This window comes from Polypterus senegalus, chromosome 3 (genome assembly GCF_016835505.1).
Source record: "Polypterus senegalus isolate Bchr_013 chromosome 3, ASM1683550v1, whole genome shotgun sequence".
NCBI classification, from domain to species: Eukaryota; Metazoa; Chordata; class Cladistia; order Polypteriformes; family Polypteridae; genus Polypterus; species Polypterus senegalus.
In genome coordinates this window covers 14,670,885-14,697,271 of record NC_053156.1, presented here as the reverse complement: position 1 = coordinate 14,697,271, position 26,387 = coordinate 14,670,885, and the positions used below count along the sequence as shown (strand labels likewise).

At 39.5% G+C, this 26,387-nt stretch overlaps 2 protein-coding genes across 2 annotated transcripts in view; one reads left to right on the top strand and one right to left on the bottom strand.

Moving 5' to 3' along the window:
• LOC120524864 (SAP domain containing ribonucleoprotein) overlaps positions 1-7,894 on the top strand; it is a 69,563-nt gene extending 61,669 nt beyond the window's left edge. The window contains exons 10-11 of the mRNA XM_039746668.1: positions 7,094-7,177; positions 7,283-7,894. Of these exons, the coding sequence (XP_039602602.1) occupies positions 7,094-7,177; positions 7,283-7,324 (126 nt within the window). The 3' untranslated portion in view covers positions 7,325-7,894. The remainder of the gene's footprint in view (positions 1-7,093; positions 7,178-7,282) is intronic.
• LOC120524863 (growth/differentiation factor 11-like) overlaps positions 4,947-26,387 on the bottom strand; it is a 69,565-nt gene continuing 48,124 nt past the window's right edge. Inside the window, exons 4-6 of the mRNA XM_039746667.1 lie at positions 26,049-26,309; positions 25,803-25,923; positions 4,947-5,738 (exon numbers count right to left, since the gene is read on the bottom strand). Coding sequence (XP_039602601.1) covers positions 26,282-26,309 — 28 coding nt within the window. The 3' untranslated portion in view covers positions 4,947-5,738; positions 25,803-25,923; positions 26,049-26,281. The remainder of the gene's footprint in view (positions 5,739-25,802; positions 25,924-26,048; positions 26,310-26,387) is intronic.

Sequence of the window (26,387 nt, the reverse complement as noted above, 5' to 3'; positions counted from 1 at the left end):
ACCGTGTGGGAGAGTTTCTAAGGGATTAAAAAATATAAAAATAAGCATACAAACCTATGGTTTCTACTTCATGGATTTTCACCTATCACGGGGGTTCTGGAATGCAACCCCCGCGATCGAGGAGGGATTACTGTACACCAGAATCAATGTTGTTAATATAGACCAGAAAAAAATAATGAAGATTTAAGGACAGAGCCCTGACAGACTCCATTGATGACCCCGCTCTTTATCTCCTGCTGGTTAACCACATTTGTCTGTTAACTCTGATACCTACAGCTTCTAGTTTCAGAGTTAATCTTTGATTTGGGACTGTATCCGATTCTTTTTGAAAGTCTTGGTAAATTATGTTGTATGCTTTGTTTTTGTCAACTATTCTTGTTGCTTCTTCAAAAAGATTGGTTTGGTAGGACCTTCCTCTCATAAACCCATGCTGCTGCCATTTAGAATATTATTTACATTTAGGTAATTTTCTGATTTCTTTCTTATTATCCATCCATCCATAGTTTCCATAATTTTGCATGCTACAGAAGTAAGAATAATTGGTCTGTAATTACTAGGATACGTTTTATCTCCTTCCTTGAAGACTGGAAAGTTGCAAATGTGTTTCCAGTCCTCCTTTCTGAAGTGACTGCCCAAATATGCCTAATAAAGGTTTATAGATTGTCTTTCATTTCTTTAAGTACAATTGGTGTACAGAGTTCTGCAAAATTCTTACTTGCATGGGCTTATTAACATGCAACATGTAACCGACCACCAGCACCATAGTTAGAGGGTAAAACTACCTCACCTCAAAATGTCTATTTTCTTATCTGTACAATCTCAAAACATGTTTGTCACTGACATTTATACTGTCTGAACTCAGAAACTTGAAGGTGTGATGCAGTGGCAAATCTAAATTTCATATCCCAATGTAAAAGCACAATATCATTTAGGACATTAGTTTTTTTCACAAGAGCAGGCCATTTGGCCCATCCAAGCTTGCCAATCCTACCTATATTGAAATGGTTCTGCTCCTCCATTCTTTCCTCATAACTTATACCCTGCAGTCTTCGAATCGGCCTAGTTGGTCTCCTTGAATTGTTACTGACATCTAGTGAAATATTCATGTCAATAGCCCCATTAGAAATATATTTACTGAGAAAACTGTGCATTCAATACTCATTTCCCTCGCTGTATATTAGATGAGATTCATCTTTTGGTGTTACTTTTCAGAAAACTTTTACTGGTATGCTAGAAATTAAATATGCTTGCAAATTCTCCACTAAACCGAAACAGAAACAGCAATGATATGGGAGATGTGTTTTCGGTTTGTGCAATACTGCCTTAAAGGTGACTCCTTCCTGTATGGATTTAAATGTGAGCTGTGTCTAATAAATGAGCCTTCCCCCTTAAGAGACTTACCCAGAGTGCGGTGCAGTTGAAGCTGATGGGAAGGAAGGATATGAAGAAGCTGCGTCTTGTGTGGCAGTGGCAATGCATATGAGTGAGTGAGAGAACAAAGCAGTACTTTTATCAGTTCGAATGAGGTGAACACCTGCACTTCCATCTATTTGGGCAGCAGAGTGATATTGTTACAATGGAAAAGGGCCATGTGAGTTAAGTTACATTATTTAGTAGCACATTTGTTTAAAAAGAAAAAAAAAAAAGTTTGTCTGAAAGCTGTATAGAGTTACATTATATCGGTATCTAATGAAACCATCAAAATTTTCAGTTAAAAGTGTGATAAATTTTAGGCTATTCTGCCCTCTCCAATTTCTCTCCAATTTCCACTTACAATGCTTTGCAAGTACAATACAATACAATTTATATTTGTATAGTCCAAAATCACACAAGAAGTGCCGCAATGGACTTTAAGTAGTCATAGCAGCCATTTCCTTTGTAAGGACATGTGCTTTAGGAGATAATCGTCAGAACATGTAGCTTAGAAAAATCACATTTTCAAACAATTAGTTGTTTGTTATGGACATTGTGCCCAGACTGGTGGTGGTGGTGTTAGTGTTAGGCTGTCCTATATATTCTCACTAAGTGTAGTCCTGGTCACCATGCAAGACAGACATAACAGCTCTAGAAGTAGTGCAGAAAAGTGCATCCAAGTGTGTTCTAGGAGTGAAGGGTGAGCTGAACTCTGACAAGCCAAGGGAATTAAAAGTTGTTTAGTCCTGAGCAAAAATGGTTACACAGTAATGTTGTCAGAATGTTCAAAGGCATCAAAGTTGGATCCACCAGATTTTTGATTCTTGTTCATTTGTGAATCTTACGCTCCATAACCTAGTGCAGACTAAGAAGAACTGCATTTAAGTTATAATCTAGATGGTGCTTATCCACATCCAAGGGTCATGGGAATTAGGAACAAACTATTGAGTATCTGCATTTGACATTGGGACATCTGAGATGTCGGTTAACCTAATAAGCAGCCAATGAATTATGAATAAATTGCCTGCTCTTCTTTGCCTACCTTCTTACGTTCCAAGATTGTTTTCATAACTCCAGCCTGAGAATACATCAGCCGCTAGGTGGCCACACTGCCGGATTTGGTCCTGAGCTGTGAGTGGTCCCATTTGAATTCTCTCCTCTTAACCTCAGCTTTTCAGTTTAGTCTTCCTGCTGTTTAACCTGACAGGTCTTGCTGAGATGGGTTTCAGCTTTACCCGATTTTGTTTGGTAGAAAAGGTGAAAGCAAAATGCCAGTATTAGCCTCAGAAGGGGAAGGGGAAGGGGGTGTTTGTGGGGGTGTTAGGCACAGGGGTTAATTCACTGCCCTGAGGTCTATGGCCCATTAAGAATGAGAAGTGTTGCCAGAGGCCAGAGGTGGAGTTGATGAATGCGAAGTTGCTGGCGTTCTGATAGGGGTAATTTCAGTTTGACAGGGGCAGGCGGCCTCATGAATCAAAATGTGTCAGGGAGCTGCTAAAGATGGAGGGCAGCTTATTGTTGGTGCTGACACGGTGCGAGGAGCGGGGCCCTGGCTGGGGTCAAGTGTGACAGATCACTTGTGCAATGTTGATTTAGTGGCTGTGCACTCGAGGGAGGGGGTTGGTGATGCTGTTCATAGAGTCAAAAATGTGCACACGGCTGTTCTTAAACTTGGGAGTGTGTCTGAACCCCGGTCCCTTCCCCCTACTATCGTGTGTGTGTGTGCGCGCGCGCTTTTCTCCATTTGGTTTGCCGTGTAGTTCTTTTGAGATTTGCTTATGGTGGCTCTGCCATGTTTACTTTTGGGGGGTGCATCACCTTTTACAAATGTACTATTGCAGCTAGAAAGGAGCAGGTGTAGATTCTGAAAAATTAAATGGAGGGCCAGCTTGAAGAGCTCAAGGTTACAGGGTGAGGACAAGGCAAAAAGGCACGCGCTGCAAAGAGAAACAGAAAAGGGCCTGTGAGGCTGACTGCTGCCTCGTGAATAATTCATTTCTTTTCCTAATAACTTTAATTTGTAGCAGCTGTTGGCCTTGCTTTTATTTATATTCCCTGCGATTTTGATTAGAATGGTATCAACATATTTCATAATGTATAATGAACAATGAGGGCAGGGCGCCTTGTGGGATGCATTATCATATTCTAATTAGAAGATATACAAAGCCTTTTGTGTTAGGATTCACGTTTTAGCCAACAGAAATCAATAAAAATTCATGAAGTAATTTTCTCTGCTGCAGCATGAACGTTACGAGATGTGTGCCGCAGAGGGTTAACGGCACACTGCGGTGATTGATAGCCTTCTTCTCTTGTTGGCCCGCAGTGTGACTTGAGGACCCATTGTTTCAAGCCGCTGATTTATGGAGATTGGTGGCTCTCTTCCAGTTTGGGCTGCACCCTGCTGTACGTGTGGCAGCCCCCCTCTGCTGCTGATGAATAATTAATTTTTAATTTGAGCAACTTTCAGCTTGGCCTTCTTTGCATTTTAGCAGCACCCGTCCTGTTTCTCTCTGTGGATTACAAGTGCCTCGATGAATGGGTGGGTGGTTTGGTCCCTTTTTTTTTTTCTTTTCTTTTTCTTTTTTTTTTTTTCCACTCTTTCTCTACGACACTACTGAAGGTTGTGACCTCTGCTCCCTGACCTGGAATTTGTAGGGTTTGTCTTGTTGACAATGCAGTGGAGTCTTCTGTTTGCAGAGGGGTCTTATGTCCCCAGATAACCTTTCGTAGTCCTTTCCATTTTACTTCAAATCCACATTCAGGCAGCATCAGTCACAATTGAACAAGCTTTATGGACTGAACAGTGGTCTCCCATTGTCTGTCAAACGTTTGTTGTAACATCAACCACTGGCTGGATGGAGATTGCTAAAGTCAACACGTCCTTGATTTTTACATTTCCTCTGTTTGAATCCTAGCATATAGAATAAGGGGAATCTATCCATTAATTAAAGTTACTGATGAAGCACCATCACCTCTGTTTGTTTGGCACCTCTCACACCTCTGCTCGGTGGCGAATGTGTTCTCTCTGTCTACGTGAACTTTAAAACCCGAGTTTTAACCTCCTAGTCCAAGAGGCTCCTGTCGGATTGGCTTGTGGTGTAAGTGTGAACGGTATGAGAGAGTTCCCTGTGATGGATCACACGTTCCTTGGTTTGCCTGTAACCCTTGTTTTTGTAAGGCGTTTTCACAAAATGCACGGACATTGCTTACATAAGATTTTTTTTTTTTTTAAATAATAGTCCATGAAAGTCAGTTAATTAGTAGCTTGGTGGCTAAGACACTGGGCTTTAAGCCACAAGGCTGCCATTGCAATCCTCTTCCAAGTCACTTAACCTGCCTGAGCTAGTAAAAAATGAAGAAAAGCAGCAAATTTCTCTGTTAAATCCGACAGCAAAAAATCCCAAAATGATCTTATTCAGTGGACTGTTTTGCTTAAGGGGTAAGTTTTTGATATTTTTTCAAATCAGATCAATTTTCTTTACAATTGCGACATATATTAATTTTCCCCATGACATTGTGCTCTGAAGTGAAGCTTTTTTTTTTTTTTTTTTTATATAAATTGTTAAAAAAAAAAAAAAAACCTTGGCCTGCTCTTTAGCTTTATGATGGAGGTAAAGCACATTGGGGTTCAGCATTAAAACAAAAGCCTTTAAAATTACAGAATATGTTCATTTTTCTGGCAGAGTGTTACCAAATATATATGTTACTGGCAATGTATGAAATGAAGGCAATGGTATAGAATGCCTGGCGTGTTTAGGCAAAGTATGAAAAATCCAAATTATTATAATATTTACATATACTTTCCCTAGGCATTGTATGTAATACCTAGGCATTATATAAAATGACAAATGCATTTTAGGCAAAGTATTGTCTTTTGGTATTGCATAGAATGCCTAGGAAATGCGTGACATATTAATTGTTTCATACTTTGACATCCAATTTTCGGCATTCTATACAATGCCTGCTTTTCATACATTACCGGTGACATAATATCTGCATCTTATGATTGCAAATACGGAGTATCTGTGTTATTTTAGGGTGGGGTAAAAAGCAAATTTGTAAGATTCAGCCATTTTTAAAGGCAGACTCACTGTTCACTTCATCCAGCTACTCCTCTTCCTCTCTGGCAGCCTTTCAGCACCAAGGCACGGTTTCCTCAAGCATACACTTCTAACCTCTCAAAATCATCAGTTGCTGTTATTGAATGTTGATACTCCAGAGATGAATTGCTGGTTCAGTTCTGTAGATAACTAACTATGGCAATCCTTGGGGGATAAAGTCATACTTGCAGTTACTCTGTCTTTAGGCTTCCATGCATAATCTGCCTAGGAAAAAAAACGTGATGGATGTAGTTTACTTCACAGCACATGAAGAACTAAACATTTTTAGCAAGTGACAGGTATTATTCAGACATTTCCTGGACTCCGTGTTTAAACATAGTTATCTGTGGCTAACCACACTGATACCAATCAGTCTGTAAAAACACAGGGAGAACATGCACACTCAATGCAGGCCCTGACACTGTGATGGATAGATAGATAGATACTTTATTAATCCCAAGGGGATTAATTTCTGTGGGGCAGGACTGACAGCTCTGTGCAAACATTTTGAAGACACTAAACTTACAAACTTTAACCCGATTAAAACTAAATGTAGGCCTGTTATGTCTGCTTTTATCACTTGATTGCATGCTATGCCCATTCATGCACAATGGTGGTAGCAGCAGTAGGCAAAATCTTTTATGAAATGCATTTTTTTTTTTGTTTTTTTTTTTGGAGCGACAAGAGTAAGCTTCCATATGCTGCTTTAGATGTGGGTGTAGGAAATGACAAAAATCCACCTGGGATGGCTGCAGCATGCAGACAAGCAAACAGAACACCTATCCTTACTTCAGGAGAATTGTATCATGAATCTCTGATAAAATGGATTACTTCCAGTCTACTTTTGGTGTCACAAGCATACCTGAGAAACACAAAGAATGGCTAACTGGTGTCTCTTGAATGTTACTTCTCTTTAATTCCCACTGTTGTCCTCAAGTGTGTAATTCACTGCATCGCTGGATTAAATTCCAGTTGCATATTAAGCAGCACGTTCTTCACAGTTGGCTCTTGTATTCTGTTTTAGATTGCTATAGTTTTTGCTTCTTGCTTTGCTCTTCTGCCATGAAACTGAATAGTTAAAACTGTTTGGTCAAAAACTCTCTAGACTATTCCAGTGGCATAAAATGACATTCACACTAATGGCACTAACTAAATATTATTATTATTTATTTATTATTATTTTTCATATAATTTTGGAGCCATCACATTTGGAGGAGTCAAAATCATTTCCAGTTTTAGCCTATCAGTTGAATTGAGAACAGATTTCATAAATGTCATAAGTTCACATTTTTAAAAATAAATGGGATTGTCAGACTATTGGCCAAGCAATCAAGTGGCACGCTGACATTTTTATAAAATGTATCTGGCTGTTGCTGCAGTGGGGCACAGTATTGCTTGTTTATATTCTCGGAATTTTCAATTGACCCCTCTTTTTTTTTTTTTTTTTATTAAAACGTTCCTCCTTACTTTGACCCCTCAGCTGGGTCATCATTAAAAATGAGGTCTTTTTGCTTGAAACGATATCCCTTGATTTCTGCCTCACAGTGTTATGTAACTGACTTTACACCACCTTTCCACAGGCTGAGGAGGATGAGAAGCTGAAGAAAAGAAAGGAGCGATTTGGGATTGTCACCAGTGCTGCTGGAACGACAGAGGACAATGAGGTATGTTAGCTCCATGAAGATGGAGGATAGGAGTTGAAACTTAGGAAAGGTAGACCTGGTAGATCTTAAAATAATACATTTTTTCCACCTCTGTTTAATTCCTAGGCAAAGAAGAGGAAGCGAGCAGAGCGTTTTGGGAATGTGTAGCAGTGCTGGCAGCTCCTCTTCCATTGATGCCTCCACTTGCTCAGCATAATTTTGCCTTTTTAAATATATATGTGTGTTCCTTCATTTTGATGTTTTTAGCAGATGTTTTTAAAAATTTCTAACATTTGGTTTTCTTTTTTTTTTTTTTTTTGTTTTGTTTTTGCATGTTAGGCCATGTCATAATTTGGTGATGTTACACTGTGCCATTCTAAATGTCCTGTGCAGCTCTCGGAGAGGCATGTGGGCACTGGTAAATGAACTGGTGTTCCAGAGCTTGTGTACATCTCCAGTTGTGGTAGTGGCCGGTCCAGGAGATCCTAAACTGTTTTCCCAGCTGTGCTGGCTATGCATCTTTCCTTCTGTTTTATTGAACGACTGCAGCTGATTACCTACATCTGTTTTTTGATTGTTCTTTTTTTTTTCCCTCATTACTGGTTATTTTAATTCTTTTTTTTTTTTGTTTTGTTTTGTTTTTTAACTAGACTGTCTGCCAGTCATTTGGGAATTCTGTTTTGGAAAGTGTTTTATCAAGGAAATAAAACTGTAGACCAATAACATTTTACAATAAAATGTGTGTGTGTCTTTGTTCCAAAGTACATGTTTTACTTTAAGATCTTGTGTACTGTACAACCATATTCAGTTGGCAAGCTTGATGAACCGAATGGTATTAATCTATTTACAGAATTTTTTCATTCAAAGACAGGGGTGTCCAGGGCAGTTTTACTGAGGACCAAAAATAACACCATAAATTCCCAACACAGAGGATGGAAAACGAGGCCCAGGTACTGCACTCCACATCGCAATCGTATATTCTGCCTGTTTTCTGCTGATGGTTTACAAAGCCTTCAATAATCTGCTCCATCCGATATCCCAGAATGCCTCTCATCATACACTCCAAATCCTAACCATAGATATTCAAATGAGGGTCTGCTTAGAATTCCAAGAGCTAAACTTAATAGAAGTTGTGAGGCGGGTGGCCTTCTGCTGTTAGGCACCTCAAATTTGGAATACGAGTTTACCGTTAGAAATTCACCAGGCTGATATGGTGGAGCACTTTAACAGACTGATAAAAACTCATTATTGTAACATGGCTTACTCAGAGCTTCATTTTAGTGTAACCCTGTTATTCTGTATATGCATTGAATTATCATTTTAATCATTTAAACACCTACTTTCTCTGCTGTTCTGTTTCTGGCTTTCTGTGCTGATGATCTGCACCACCACCTGATCAGGGTGCCATGCAGTCCCTACATTGATGGACTGAAGGCCAGAGGTCCACATGACCAGCATTGTCTAATTCTTCCATGTGATGCCTGAAAACCCTGAGGACTGATTGAAATCATTGATATTGGGTAGAATGCCCAGTGGGGGCCGGGTGGCATTGGAACCCCTGCAGATTTTGGATTTTTTTTTTCTGTCCTCCCTGGCTATCAGACCTTACTTTATTCTTTAATTAGTATTGCCTATATATATATATATATATATATATATATATATATATATATATGGGGTTTTTTTTTTCTTTCATCTTGTAAAGCACTTTGAGCGACATCATTTTATGAAAACAGAAATGCATGTTCATGTTTTCTGTCTTCCCTCCTTATTGGCTCCCCCCAAACCCATTGCAGTAGATCAGGAAAGCTGCCAACAGCCATGGGACTGAAATCGGCAGAGCTGCAGCCCAGACACAAGAATTTGTAGCATTCATGTGTGGCATTTCACCACCTTAAAGAAACTGGGTGTAAATGAATTGGTGACCAAATTAGTTGCTCAGAACCTGATAACGATCACATTTAATGAATGGAATTGCTAATATGTGTTTTCTTCATGTACAACAATCAAGTCAGTGGAAAAGTCAAAAGAATTGTGTAGGGCTTACCCAACTGCTGCCACTGCCCTGACACCTGTGCAACTTTGAAAGGTAAGCAGAATGTCAATAGCATGTGTGAAGGTGAGCTGCCATCTCCTTCATTCCTTTGACATTTTCCTAAAACACTAGAGTTTTTCTTTTTTTTTTTTTGTCACTGTGGCTTGTTACCTTCTTTTCACTTTTTCTTGCTGGGTCAATTTTCTTTCTAAATACTGGTTAAGAGCTGCTGTTCTGCGCAGATAAACATGAGTGGATGCTTGACACATTTTAATGCCATAAGTAAATGTAATCCAGCGAGATACAAGCTGTATTATAAGACAAACGTTAAAGAGTATTATTGCTAACTATATGTACCATGTTTTTACTATTTACAAAGGTCCAAATGGCAGATTCAGCCTATGGGCAATGAGTTTGACATCCTGATCCAAGGCTTGGTATTTGTGTTTTTTTTTTTTTTTTTTAAATCCCATAATGATAAGGTGCTGCTTATGCCAGCAGTGTGTGTAACACTGAGCTGTTTTAATGGATAGAGGAATCTGTGTGTGAATTACAATTACGGATATCTTGGACTAGAAAAATAAAATTCAAAGTCTAACATATGACACACACTAATGACGTACAAAAAAAAAAAATACAAATTTAAGATGAGTAGAAATGGCTCATATCAGTTTAAGATGCTTGTGTTTCACACTTTGCTTTTGGTTTGCCACGTATTATCCATTGCAAAATGTGAGCCTGTGAACTGAGTGAAGCCATTCTCACATTTTCTTCTGTCCACAATGTTGGTGGATGCTCCTGGGACTATCTGTTCTGCAAGGAACAGGGATTCAGGCGTGTCAGCACCCATATGCCAACAGGCCCCTTAATACTCTGGTTAATTTTAATGACCTTATTTCAGTAGGCACAAGCTCTGGGGAAATCGACGTCAATGTAGTTAACCCAGCAGGTTTCTTTTATTTGATTTGTGACTTGTATACTGCATTGAAAACTACATTCCAGGCCGAATCCAGAAAGCATTTCCTTATACATGGGCTTGTGCGAATCCAGAACTGGGTTGTCCAACTCTGGTCCTAGTTGGCTGCAGTGGCTGCAGGTTTTCATTCTAACCATCTTAATTAGTGAACCGTTTTTGCTGCTGATTAACTTCTTTGGCCTTCATTTTAATTGATATGACTCCGACCCCTTAGTTGTTTCTTTTTCCTTAATGAGCAGCCAAACAATAGTGAGACACAAAACAAGCCGCCACGTGACCAGCTAACCTGAAAATAAAGAAAGGTGAACGTCTCTGTCATGTTGGTCTGCTTAGGTCACCAATACCTCTTAGAAAAAAACAAATTCAACAGTCTGCTGTGGTAGAATGAGAGCAGCAGCAAATCACGATATTCAATAAATGGCTTTAATTAAACAGCAAGAATTGGCTTCTCATTAAGAAACTGGTTGGAGTGAAAGTGGCTGGAGTTTGATGATCCAGTCGAGTTGGTCATCTATTGGCTCGTTTCACATCTCATTTCTGTTCGGCTGCCATTTAATGAAGAAACAAATCAATTCAGAGGACCGAATCCTTAAAAACAGGGCTATTAAAATGAAGGGAAAAGAAGTTAATTAGCTGTGAAAACTGGTCACTTATTAGGAAAAGCATTAGAATGAAAACCTGCAGCCACTGTGACCCATCAGGACTGGAGCTGGACTCCCCTGATCTACAACATTAGGACAATTGTGACGAAAACAGTACATTTACCAAACTAGCTTGTCTAAAATGACATCATGATAACATTTGACACTACTTGGTTACTTATTCCATGTGTCTCTGGATCTTTGGGTGAAGAAAAACTTTCTTGTTCAAGAATTTATTGTGAAATGACAACTGGGATCTATTGTACTAATTACCTTCTTAATTTAAAAAACACTTCCCTTGATTTCATCTTCTAATTTCCATTTGCTTAAGCTGAAAAGGTTCAGCTCCTTCATTCTTTCCTTATAGCTCTTATCCCTCTTAATCAGTCTTGTTTCTCTCCTCTGGACTTTCTCTAGCAGCACTTTGTCTTTTTTTTTATAATATGCAGGCCAAAACTGCACACGCCACTCCAGATGCTGCCCCACAGTCAAGTCAAGATGGGGAGCATGCACTGGTACAGTGTGTTGCCGCACCCACTACACAATGAAACAACTCCAGATCCTGGTTGGCAACCCCCCAGGCAGACACGGGGTCCAGTCCCACCCTCCGGAAAAGACCCTCTATCTGCCACAGCCAGGTGTTACATGGGCGACCCCTTGGCCTGGTCCAGCCACTTGGGTCCCCAACAATGAGGATCCTACAAGCTGGATCACCCTTGGGGAAATGCGCCACATGGTCGTAGTGCTGTAACTGACGCTCCCTCACAATGCAGGTAATGTGCCTCATTCGGGACTCCATGAGCAACACAAAGTCAAACCAGAAGAACCCAAGGATTTTCTGGAGAGACACAGTACCAAAGGAGTCCAGTCTTCGTCTCAGGTCACTGGATAGCATCCATGTCTCGCAACCATATAGCAAGGCAAGAAGCACCAGGACTCTAAAGACTTGGACCACTGTCCTTTTGCAGAGATAACGGGATCGCCCCACACCCCTTTACAGTGACCTCATGACCCCCCATGCTCTCCCAATCCGACTACTGACTTCATAGGAAGAGTCACCAGAGACATGAATGTCACTGCCAAGGTAAGTAAACCTCTCAATGATGAGGTTGACGCTCTCTCCGCAGACAGACACACTGCTGATGGATGTAGCCTTACCAATGTGTTATAACATTTAAGGATGACCAGCCTTAACTTCTGCTCCACCCAACATTGTATCCGTCTTCTTGATCACTTAATCTATCAAGTCATGAAGTGGAAATCCTTACCAACTTTTTAAACATATCTGGATAAGATACAAGGATACAATTAGATAATAAATAACACTGTGAATAGGCTTAACTGACTGAACTGATTGTCTCACGTTTATCGAACTTCTAGCTGATGCCACAATATTTACATGGCATGTTATGGCAGAACTGTCAACTGCGATGCAGCTGCGTTTTGTGTGGGAGCGGGGAGCCAGTCCCTGCGTGCAGCAACTACCACTGGAGACTTTATTGAGTCTGCACTACATACAGTATAACAACATTTAGATGTGTCAGTTAAGTGCATTTTGTTTCATTCATAAGTCTCATGTTGTCCTTCCTGCCTCCAGGATTATTAAAATGTGGCTGAAAGAGGAGAGAAATGATTGCCATTTGATTTACAAAACATTCCCCTGTCTGAAATCCTGAACACTGAGACTGGCACAATTATGGTGTGCCTTCTGGAGTGTTTCGTGAAGTGCCAAAGTTCAAGGTTAACAACTCCCAAACACTTTAGTTGTGCTGAGACACTGTGTGACGTACATACTTGAAGTTAAAAAAAAATGCAAAAGAAAAATCAACAGGTGAAGAGAGAAGCCTGTGGTGAACCAGAGTGGGATCAAGCAGGCAGCATCCAGTGGGTGGCCTAGGAAGTAAACCTTCATGACAATGCCGGTATCTGTTGATTGTGGTCACTTGGCACCCTCTGCCCGTTTGCTGTGTACTGCCATATGCTTGCGGAAGGCTTTGGGTATTCTCCAGCTTTCATAGCCCCCCCCCCCCATCTTCTTTCCCACTTTCAATAAAAGTACAAACAAAGGGCTCTGTTAGTCAGCTGTGCCGTCCCTTGTGCCCTCAGTTACCCAAGCATTGTGCGGCGCACACAATGGGTAAGTCCCTATAGCATGTAAGACATCTGATATTTCTTTAGCCAGAATTGGTACATTATCACCTTTCCTTGCCTCATTTGCTGGTTCCAAACTATGTTCGTTTCAGTTTTCATCACCATCAGCTATCCTGCTGCGTTTTCACTTCCTAACCCAACAGCCGAAACACCCTTGAGGAATAAGTCGGCAAAGTGCCACATGTTGGATGGCAATGCCCTATTTTAATGGTTGTTGATTGAATGGAGAAAGATTGTGTACTTGGAGCACGACAATGATAATGGCACCTGTACTCCTGTCACATTTACATTTTTTGAACCCTCACCCTTGTAGGATATCATTTAAAACTGCACTAGCTGCCTCCACAGGTTAATGAGCAAATGCTCTGGTAACACAGGAGGCAGTGTTCCAGTTTGGCCATTTAGGCACAGAGACCAGATGCTGGTTCTGGAGAAGGGTGACAGTAGGTTTGTTTTTTTTTTTTCTCTTATATAAAAAATGAAAAAAAAAAAAAAAAGCCCTCCTAATTTATTTCTGCTCCCAATGCCAGGGGAGGCGGTCGTGACTAATGCGAGTTGAATGGAGGGAGAGAAAAGGCAGCAAAGACACAATGGTGAGTGGAAAGTGTGGGAACGAAGCAGAGTGAAAAGAAACCTGCAACTGCAGCGTGAGAGCTGCCCCTCGCTGCGCCCAGAAACAAATCCAGCGTGACATCACACACCCTTTCAGACCCGCTCTGTGGCCAAAGTACCTAGCAGAGAGCCACTAGCAAGCTGTTGCAAACTCTTGTCCCCAGGTGTGTCCTCTGTCTACTGGGCTCTCATAAGTAACTTTGGATTTGAATCTGCAAAGATGATTCCGGAAATGTAGGAACAATTGTTGCAAGTTTAATTGAGAAATTGGCCAACTTGGCTCAGAAGCATGTGGGAAACAGGTGTTGCCTGCTGCCCTCAGCTCCCAGTATCTCATGGGCTGCATGAGACTATTGAGATGTCATGCCTTAAAGGTGCACACTTGGATTATAAACTGGGACCCCGCTTTTTACCTAATTCTCCAGGAGGAGCAGTGTCACTTAATAGTTAAAGAGGTGAGAGAAACCGGGCTTGGGGTAGAAAAAGTATTGGACTTGATACGGCTCCAGCTGCCTCCACTTGACAAGACCCCTTCTAGGAGCTTAAAAAAACGACTTAAAAGACAAAAAAATGGACTGAATAGAATCCAAGTGCATGCCACATAGTTTACTGCTTTTGGCGCAGGAAGGGGTTTTGTTCCACCCCCACTTAATATTTCTGTGTATGGTAGGTGCGGTCTTCATGGTGTTGTTTTAAGATGGTCTTTGTGAATGCAGCTCTTAATTGAGCCTAACAAAGGTGTTTATGGGAGGACAAATCACTGAATACCCTTGACCATTCTTCTCTTTATTGCTTTAGCTGCTGTCATAAACGCTTGCATTCCTCCCCCGTTTTCGAGTCTCTTTTGTGTTTTGTCAGCCTTTGTGAAAGGGTACCAGCAATGCTGGCTTCACACTTTTGCCAGTATGAAACACTCTCGTACGTTCACTTCAAAGCTCTCTTGTGGCCTACTACTGACAGCTGCTGACTGGACCAGACCCATGCAACTGAGGGCTTCTGTAACTCTTACCTGCCCTCCTTCTCATCTTCTGCTAATACTGAGGCAGATCAAGCAGCTCATTTAAAATGTCACTTGTTCACTCTGGTAACAGAAAGGAAGGGTAACAACCTAACGGCAAAGCTGTCCTCTGATAAAAGTATAGGTGGGAATGCTGTTTTCATCGAAGTTCCATGCATTTCTGTTCATTCTGGCCGACCAGATGGTCCTCACCTTGCCAGGAGCTGCTCCGCAATTGAAATGATTCCAGGATCCTTGGCAGCCTAGTCTGAACCTCGCTTGTTCACATCAGAAGCTCTTCCTGGCACTCAGACAGCTAACAGGAGATGTAAAACACAAGCACGTGTCCTTGTGTGATGCATTCCTGTTTCCTCCTTCCCCTATGCAAGCTCTCCTTATTCTGCCTTCTTTTTTTTTGGCACAACCCCCCATCTTTAACCCTGCCATAAGGAATTGTCATGCTCATCTTGCAAAGCCCCTATGGACTTGGAGTTCTTGGATCTCTGCCTTCCTTGCGCTTCGATTGGCATCGAGCCCCCGGCACTCGCCAAAAACTTAACACAAGCTGAATCAAAAAAAAAAAAAAAGGGAGGGAGGGCAGTCAGCTCAGGGTGGCCTGTGAAAAAGAGAACACATCACTTTGAAAAGAGCAGCAGTGATATGAGCAAACTGGACATGTGCTATGAGACTCCTCACTGATTCACTAAAGCTTAATGTGTAATTTAATAATTCTGCTGGTTACTACAGTTTTTGCGGTAGAGTTCATTGACCAAACACTAGTTTTGAAGCTATAAATTGTAATCTGGTAGCACGTTACACATTACCAGTGTGTTTTGCTGGTAGATTTTCTTTGAAACCGCTTCATTAAAAAGAGAGGACGGGGTAAGCGGGCAGCACTTTGTGGGTGATGGTCTGTGGCCACATGGGTCATTCACTTGCAGCAGTCAGCATAACATATTGAGTTTAAATTCAGTCTTCTTATGATTGTCCAGTACAGGGCACATGGCCCACTGACTCATGTATAAGATAGCCCATAAAAAGAATGAACAAGTTACCAGTCATGGCAGTCATCTATCACTTTTTAGTTGTACATGGTTTTGATAGGCATATGGACAGTCACTGTAACTAAACACTAAACTGTGCTTTAACCCTTGCAGTAGTCATATTAGAACAATCTAGACAAGAATGGCCATTCAGACCAACAAAGTTCACCAGTCCTATCTACTTAACTCTTTTACAATAACATCAAGTAGAGTTTTGAAGTTCCATAAAGCCCTACTGTCTACCACATTACTTGGTCACTTGTTCCATGTGTCTGTGGTTCTCTGTATGAAGAAAAACTTCCTAAGGTTTGTCCAAAATTTTTCTGAAATAAGTTCCAGCTCTGTCTCCCATGTTCTTGTTGAACTTATTTTAAAGTCACAGTCTTGATCCACTGGACTAATTCCCTTCATAATTTTAAACACTTCAATTGTGTCTTCTCTTAATCTCCTTCTGCTTACGCCGAAAACGCTCAGCTCTTTTAATCTTTCCTTATAATTCATTCCCTGTAGCCCTAGAATCAGCCATGTCGCTCTTCTATAAACTTTATCTCATATTTCTTTGTCCTTTTTGTAGCCTGGTGACCAAAACCGCCACAGAAGACCTACATGGTCTTGTACTCCACACAATGAGGCACTATACAGTACAACCTGACATTCTGTTAGCCTTCTTAATGGCTTCTGAACACTGTCTGGATGTTGATAGTACCAAGTGCTCTGCGACTCCTAAATCCTTCTCATAAGGTGGGCTCTCGATTTTCAGACCTCCCACATGGCCTGGAGGACATCTAAAAGCCATTCATCAGATCTGGTAGTTGGTGGCATGCTTGTGTCAGGACACTGACAGCCTCCTTAGGTTGCTTATGAGACACAAGGCTGTTATTATTGCAGCCTTTAACTTGCCCTTGCAGACAAAGGTTCCTCACTCCCAGCTCTTACTCCCTGGTTATCTTATTGCTCCTTTTCCTCCACTGCAAAAGAACACTGTGTGATGGCAGCAGTCCAGGTTGTTTTTCTATGTGAAGAAAAGCAAAGGGAAGTCTCCACGTTTTGGTGAGCACAAGATCATGGCTCTGACATGCATATGTGTTTGCCTTACTTGGAACGTCTTTGAGTGAGACCGACCAATCCATCTCCCGTGGGCTCGTTTTAGTGTGTATTAATTAAGACCACAGTTTTGTCCAGCATTGGCATGTGTGAACTGAAACTAGCTGCACAAAAAGAAAAATAGGCGCATGTGTAATGTGAGTTCCAAAGCAAACATCCTGTTGTCAAGCAGTCCACACATGTGCAGATCAAAGAGTGAGCTTGCCAAGTCCACTCTAGCTTAATTGTGTGTACACTAAAGGAAAACTAAACTGCCATTAGTTTGTGGTGCCATCTAAAAAGCAGGGAATCCAGCCAAGTGCATGGCTCTCAGAGGCAAGTAGCGGCTCCAGCAGTGGCATCAACGTTGGGGGCGGGAAATGACACATCGTTTAGAGGGAGGTAAGAGTCTGTGTTGAGGGGGGGCAAAAGAATTTTTGTGCTTCACATTCAGAGCAGCCCCCAGAGATGTAAGGAGCAGGCTTTTCTGCTGTGCAACACTTCACTTACCATTCAAAGTAAAAAGGACTTCTTATATCAGAATTGTGCGCTACCCATGCAATGTCATCTATTTCTGTGCTGATTTGGCAAACCAAGCTGAAACATCAACAGAGCGCTCAGGTTAACAACAGTTTGCTAGCCTCAAACACATTCTGGAAGGAGTTTTACCAAGAGCTATATTAGAACGTCATTTGTTGTTACCATATTCAGTTGTGCATGATTAGTATATTTATATGCACAGGGCAATGCATTATGTCATCACTGGCATCGGGCATCTTAGTGAGAATGTGGGTGGTCTTGGTTCATTTGTATTGGTAAGCGGTTGCCTCCAATCCATGCTGTCATCCACTGATTTCTAAATTAGGTCGATGAGGGCCATCCCTTCGGCTGACATGTTAATTGGGCCACACTGCAAATTGTACGTGATTGTAACAGAGTGCACCGCTGTCACAGTAAACTTTTGAGATCCAGACACAACCAAACAATGTTTCTTCAAAGAGAAAAATAAGGATCAAGCCTGATTAGGTTTGGGGTAGCGTACAGATTGCAACAGTCACTGTACATTAATGAACGCTTGCTCTTTGTCAATGTTACACATGTTGAGTTTACTTATGAGACAATCTTACCAGTGAGAACCTAATAACAAACACAGATGATTTCACAAAGATGTATCAGAGTACATCACAAATTGTAGTGCTAAATTCTACTTGAAGCTATAAGATGTTTAACTAATGTCAAATGTGAAAATAAAATGCTACAGAGTTTGCTAAATTAACTATAAATAAAATAAATACATCGTTTCAATAAATATGCACACCCCATTGTATCCAACAATTCATCAATCTGTTTTTACTAACCTGCACATTCAGGGCAGTGTCACAGGGTGGCTAGAGCCTATTCCAGTAATCACAAGGCAGGAACAACACCTGAACAGGGCACCAGTCTCATCACTGGGTGAAAACATCAACACAGTCAATTTACCAACACAAATTCACCTAACTGAGATGGCTTTAGACTGCAGGAGGAAACCCACGAGGACCTAAGGAGAACATGCAAACTCCACAAAAGGAGCACCCAAACAATGAACCCTGGTCACCTTACTGTAATGTAGCAACTCTACCACTGCTGAACTGTGCCATCCTATGCCATTTTATGACTCTGGAGTGCTACCAGTTATCTTCATATGTGATATCTGTACTTAAATAAACTCCTCTTGTGTTAAGTTTTCTTGTGTCACACAAGTTCAGATCTAATATATCTGACCTCCCACAAAACTATCAAAGAATCAAAGGAATATTCAAAGCCTCAATATCTAGTGATGAAGCCAGCATCAGACATCCGTCAGCTTGCACTCTCGTAGCTGGGGTACAGAATGGCCAGAAAGGACCTGGGAAGCCATATTTCTGAAGTAAGGTAGACTATTAACATTTGCTAAGGAACATTGGGTTTATCCAGTATCAGGTTTTATGCTACATAGCCAGCTGGCCTTACCTTAATTTACTTTTCTGTGCCTCACCCAATCAAAATTAAAAGCATATTTGGGTAGCTCCACAAATGTATATTTACCAGTCTTTTAACTTCTATATGGTTATGTGTGTTTATAGATATGTTTCTGACATCTTCTGCCCAGATTAAATTACTGTTTTGTTTTTATTTACATACATACATTATATATATATATATATATATATATATACACAGTATATATATATATATATATATATATATATATACATACATACACACAGTGAGGAACATAAGTATTTGAACACCCTGGGATTTTGTAAGTTCTCCCACTTAGAAATCATGGAGGGGTCTGAAATTCACATTGTAGGTGCATTCCCACTGTGAGAGACAGAATGTAAAAAAAAAAATCAGGAAATCACATTGTATGATTTGTACAGTATTTATTTGTACTGCACTGCTGCACACCAGTATTTGAACACCTCTTCAGCAAGAATTCTGGCTCTCAAAGACCTATTACTCTGCCTTTAAGATGTCCACCTCTACTCCACTTAGTAATCTTAATTAGTAGCACATGTCTGAGCTCTTTAAAGACACCTGTCCACCCCATAGTCAGTCAGATTCCAACTACTACCATGGGCAAGACCACAGAGCTGTCAAAAGACACCAGAGACAAAATTGTGGACCTCCACAAGGCTGGAAAGGGCTACGGGGCAATTGCCAAGCAGCTTGATGAAAATAAATCAACTGTTGGAGCAATTATCAGAAAATGGCTCCATGCAAGATCTCACCTCGTGGGGTATCAGAAATGATAAGAAAGGTGAGGAATGAGCCCAGAACTACACAGGAGGAGCTGGTCAATGACATGAAGAGAGTTGGGACCACAGTTTCAAAGGTCACCGTCGGTAGAACACTATGCCGTCATGGTTTCAAATCACGCATTGCACGGAAGGTTCCCCTGCTCAAATCATCACATGTCCAGGCCCGTCTGAAGATTGCCAATGACCATCATGTGGTCAGATGAGACCAAAATATAACTTTTTGGTCTAAACTTCACTCACCATGTTTGGAGGAAAAAGAAGGAGGAGTTGCATCCCAAGAACACCATCCCTACTGTGAAGCATGAGGGTGGAAACATCATGCTTTGGGGGTGCCTTTCTGCGAAGGGGACAGGACGACTGCACTGTATTAAGGAGAGGATGAATGGGGCCATGTATTTTGAGATTTTGAGCAACAACCTCCTTCCCTCTGTCAGAGCACTGAAGATGGGTCGTGGCTGGGTCTACCAACATGACAATGAACCGAAGCACATAGCCAGGATAACCAAGGAGTGGCTCCGTAAGAAGCATATCAAGGTTCTGGAGTGGCCTAGCCAGTCTCCAGGCCTAAATCCAATCGAAAATCTTTGAAGGGAGCTGAAACTCCGTGTTGTCAGTGCCAGCCCCAGAACCTGAAAGATCTGGAGGAGATCTATGTGGAGGAATGGGCCAAAATCCCTGTTGCAGTGTGTGCAAACCTGGTCAAGAACTACGGGAAACGAATGACCTCTGTAATTGCAAACAAAGGCTTCTGTACCAAATATTAACACTGATTTTCTCAGGTGTTCAAATACTTATGTGCAGCAGTGCAATACACATAATTTCTGTACAAATCTTACAATGTAATTTCCTAATTTTTTTTTTTTTACATTCTGTCTCTCACAGTGGGAATGCACCCACAATGTGAATTTCAGACCCCTCCATGATTTTTAAGTGGGAGAACTTACAAAATTGCAGGGTGTTCAAATACTTATGTTCCTCACTGTACATATTATATATACACACATACACAGGTGCCGGTCATAAAATTAGAATATCATGACAAAGTTGATTTATTTCAGTAATTCCATTCAAAAAGTGAAACTTGTATATTAGATTCATTCATTACACACAGACTGATGTATTTCAAATGTTTATTTCTTTTAATTTTGATGATTATAACTGACAACTAATGAAAGTCCCAAATTCAGTATCTCGGAAAATTAGAATATCAATTAAGACCAATGCAAAAAAAGGATTTTTAGAAATGTTGGCCAACTGAAAGGTATGAACATGAAAAGTATGAGCATGTACAGCACTCAATATTTAGTTGGGGCTCCTTTGGCCTGGATTACTGCAGCAATGCGGCGTGGCATGGAGTCGATCAGTCTGTGGCACTGCTCAGGTGTTAGGAGAGCCCATGTTGATCTGATAGTGGCCTTCAGCTCTTCTGAATTGTTGGGTCTGGCGTATTGCATCTTCCTCTTCACAATACCCCATAGATTTTCTATGGGGTTAAGGTCAGGCGAGTTTACTGGCCAATCAAGAACAGGGATACCATGGTCCTTAAACCAGGTACTGGTAGCTTTGGCACTGTGTGCAGGTGCCAGGTCCTGTGGGAAAATGAAATCTGCATCTCCATAAAGTTCGTCAGCAGCAGGAAGCATGAAGTGCTCTAAAACTTCCTGATAGATGGCTGCGTTGACCTTGGACATCAGAAAACACAATGGACCAACACCGGCAGAGGACATGGCACCCCAAACCATCACTGACTGTGGAAACTTTACACTGGACCTCAAGCAACGTGGATTCTGTGCCTCTCCTCTCTTCCTCAGGACTCTGAGACGTTGATTTCCAAAGGAAATGCAAAATTTACTTCATTCAGAGAACATAACTTTGGACCACTCAGCAGCAGTTTTGTCTTTAGTCCAGGCGAGATGCTTCTGACGCTGTTTCTTGTTCAAGAGTGGCTTGACACAAGGAATGCGACAGCTTAAACCCATGTCTTGCATACGTTTGTGCATGGTGGTTCATGAAGCACTGACTCCAGCTGTAGTCCACTCTTTGTGAATCTCCCCCACAGTTTTGTTTCACAATCCTCTCCAGGGTACAGGCGGTTATCCCTATTGCTTGTACACTTTTTTCAACCACATCTTGTCCTTTCCTTCGCCTCTCTATTAATGTGCTTGGACACAGAGCTCTGTGAACAGCCAGCCTCTTTATCAATGACCTTTTGTGTCTTGCCCTCCTTGTGCCAGGTGTCAATGGTCATCTTTTGGACAACTGTCAAGTCAGCAGTCTTCCCCATGATTGTGTAGCCTACAAAACTCGACTGAGAGACCATTTAAAGGCATTTGCAGGTGTTTTGAGTTAATTAGCTGATTAGAGTGTGGCACCAGGTGTCTTCAATATTGAACTCTCATTAGTTGTCAGTTATTATAATCATCAAAATTAAAAGAAATAAACATTTGAAATACATCAGTCTGTGTGTAATGAATGAATCTAATATACAAGTTTCACTTTTTGAATGGAATTACTGAAATAAATCAACTTTGTCATGATATTCTAATTTTATGACCGGCACCTGTATATACATATACATACATACATACATATACTGTACTGTATATACATATATATAAACTGTATATACATATATATACACATATACATATATACACATATACATATATATATATGTATATATATATGTATATGTGTGTATATATGTATATATATGTATATGTGGGTATATATATATATATATATGTATATGTGGTATATATATATATATATATATATATATATATATATATATATATATATATATATATATACACATATATATATATACACACATATATATATATACACATATATATATATATATATATATATATATACATATATATATATATATATATATATATATATATATATATATATATATATATATATATATATACACACATATATTAGCTGTGTAAGCCTGTGCTGTAAAAAAAATTGAATGTAATTGAAATGAACTACCCATGGCATCTCTCTCCTAGGTTTCATTTTGCACATATATATGTGTGTGTGTTTGTGTGTGTGTTGGTCAAAATCTCAACTTTCACTTTTAAACAGATTTAAATGATTTGACCATTTGTCAAGAGATGTGAGCATGCAGTATCTGTGTGTTGTGATTCAATTATAAGGGCATGATGACAAATGGCAGTTATTAACATTGTGAAATGCCTGTTGATCTTGAGCAAAATGCCTTCAGTAGATTTAGCTGCATTGAACTAAAGTTGTTTTTATAAATATTTGCCCTCAGTATTTTGCAACTAAAATCATAGTTTTATCTAGAAAAGGCCATATGCTGGGCACATCATATTTTATATTAAATAAATAAATAAACACATATATATACACACACACATACATTTATATTTGTATAATATTTACTGCATGTCTGAAGATGTTTTTGTTTAGGTAGCATTTCTTTTTTCATGCTATACCTGTGTAGTAGTACACTGGATTTACAAGTGGAAAACCAATTAAGAGTAATTTAATTTATCTCCTTTATATGATAGACTATATGTTACTGCTTCTGTATAATATTTGTAAATCTGAAAAAGCTCTATATTTGGTTTAAATGAAAAGGCAATACAAATTTACCAAAGCACATTAAAGGCTGGCACCCATGTGGATCTTAATAAAAAAAAATATATATTCAGGAAACTTGTACACTTGTCATGGAGACAATGAAGACTCCTATGATACCCATAAAGAAATGACATTTTTCTGTGGCTGCGATGAGATGTACTGTGCAAAAAAATATGTTGATTACTGGCTTCATGGGATAAATTTAAAAGCTAACCATGAGTGCAGTTTGTTAAAGTTCAAATAGAAGAAGATCCTACAGTTAATGTGACGAATATTGACATTTTGCATTTCCAGTTTCTATTTAAAAGACTTGCATATAAAACCAAGCAGTCATGCTTGTTCTATTTTTTCATTTTATATTTGGACATAATTCAATTTCGGCACTTTTGTTGTGAAGCAGCTAACCGCTGATCATGTGAAATTAATCTTCTGCCCACATGAAACTTAGGAATTTGGCTTTTGTTCTTATATATCTACAGATACTAAAGCATATATAAAAATGGACTGATTGCATTGAAGTGAAAGTCTTGAGAGTTTTGCTTTACTAGCTAGAAAAAGGTAACTGAAGAATTGTTTCATAATAGTGTTCAGTGCCAAACTGGTTGTGTATAATATCACAACTGTATCACCATTGCCAATAAGCATAAATGTGGAATTTAGTTCTAAATATACATCTGTGAAATTTATATGTCAAACTTAAGCTGAACACTTGATTTATGTCATTAAAAATGGGTGTTTATAGACACACTGCAATTCATCTGCAATGGTCAATGTGTGCCTACTGATTGTTCCGATGCCTTTTTATTCAGGTTCATGAAATTAATCATGTACTGTTCTTGAGTCTTTTTAACTTAACTATGAAATTCAATTCAATTTATTCTTGAATATGGCTCTTTACTGAGTACAGTTTGCACAGATTACTAACTATGACAACGGTAAAGTAACAGTCCTCACAAAAATTTTCAAACATTAACATGCATATCAAGACAAACACAAATCAGTCTCAGTATAATGCAGTATAATAATATCTTAATAATTAATTTATAGCTTGTTGAGAAAGAAAGAAAAGAAAATGAAAACTAAAATTAACAGAAATAAAGGTATTACAAATTAATAAATGTATAATAACAGGCACTTGACAATCCTACTGATGCACTCCTAAAAAAAAAACCTAAATGTGCTACTACTACAAAAACATACAAAAAAGTATTTTCAAAAGATCCTAACACTACTACATATCTTTCTTAGTGGCATCCCTACTGTAAAGGGTGCTGATGGTAGCATTACACTATGGGGATGCTTCTCTGCCTAGACTTTTGAACTTTCATGAAGGTAAAAGGCACATTCGGATGCAGAAAAGTAGAGAGTCGACCTGGAAAAAAACATTTGCAAGAGATCTGGAACTGAGGAAAGCATTCATTATCCAGCATAACAGCAAGCCAGAGCTGCTAAGGAGTGGCTTCAGGTCTAAAAGGTCAATGTTCTGGAGTTAAAGGTGGCATCACAGTCCAAGAGAGAATGAATGGTAAAAATCAACAATCAGTTTACAACTTGAGGAGATCTTGAACAGTTCTGTACTGTGAATAACAGGCAAAAACTACAGTGCTGAAAAAGACCAAGCTAGTGGACTCAAGGGGAAGTGGGAAAAGATTAACATTGACATGACTCAGATGAATAGCAACAGACCCCAAAGAAATGCATTTGGCTTCCATTTTGTAACAATAAAATATAGAAAAAAATGAAAATGATCAAATATGCTCTACACGAACTGCATGCCGTACACCAAGAACACAGAAAAGACTCAAATAAACACTTACAGTATGAACATCGCTAAAAACATGCTTATCTGATTCTTACAGATAAAACTATACAAAATTAATAATTGTTCTTGAAAAACACATTATAAACATTTAGCTCTTCAAAGAGCTGCTTTGAAAGTCCTAGCAAAAAACATGCTAAAAGTGTCCTAGAAAAAAGGAAAGGTCTATCTAATGTTCAGAATGGGCTTCAGACTAATCATACATTCCTTGGTAATGAGATTAACATCAACCTCATTTCTGGATTTTGTTTAAGCTATTACATTACAACCAAGACGGACATTTATCTGTTTGTCATCCATTGGAGCTCATTCAACACGAGGATTCAAAATTCCCCTTACACCTACAACCTCGATATGGAATAAATACAAGGCATACATAAGAAGATAAACTAAAGTCCATGCAAAGAGCATCACTGTTTTCCCTGCCCCATTACAGACTCACACATTGGGCACTAAAAACATCTCCAGACTGGAAAATGACTTTAAGAACATCAGTAAAACATCACCCAGTAAGCAGGCTTAATTCATACCAGTCTCAATCAATTTTGCATATTGTGGCCTCACAATGTAATAATAACTCAGAAATCAAATTTTGAAAGGAAAAATAATGTAGAATTTTATGACAGGAGCACCATGTTAATTTGTTGATTACAACTTCTATTAAGCATTTATATGATCTTCTCTTACTACACTGTTTGCAGATAATATTGAGAAAATCTATTATTGAGATAATTGAGATTTTGTATTTTTGAATATTAGAGAAGGTAGCGAGGGTAAACAATTTGGGACGGTTTTCACAAGACAAGTACACTATATTGAACAAAGACTGCTCATATTTGCACATATGAACTACTAGGAAAGTGAGACTTAATTACCAACCCATTTCTATGAAGTGTTTATCGAGAGCTGCTGATGTGTCGCACATCTCTAAATTTTCATTGTGATTAGTCATTCTGGGTTCTGAACCACTAAAAATGCTTGGTCCATTTCTGAAGAAAACCTATTAATGACATAAAAGAAAAACAAAAAACAAGCAAGTACATTTAACTGTTTTAAACTATACATTTATCCTAGAAATTAACATGTACAATTTAATTGATCAGTGATTGAAAGGATAATACCTACATTTAACAGTGATTTGGTTGGGCCCCCCTGTTTACAGTACATATCAAGGTGGAGACACCATATTAAATTTGAGCGTTGAAGACTACTGGAAAACTGGCATGGCCTGGTGATGGCTTGGAATGGGAGGTGGGTTGGTTTGGAGATATTGTAGCTAGACATAGTTTCGGCATCTGTGCCGTACAGTCCAAAAGTACCCCACTGGGGGCAGAAAATGAGACATCGCAGGGAAGCAACTAGACACTGATGTCAAACTGAGCAGGCCTGTAGATGCAGAAAGAGGAATTAAAGAATAAATTCCAAATACTGTAATATGTTTTATTTTTTTTAAATAAACAAATC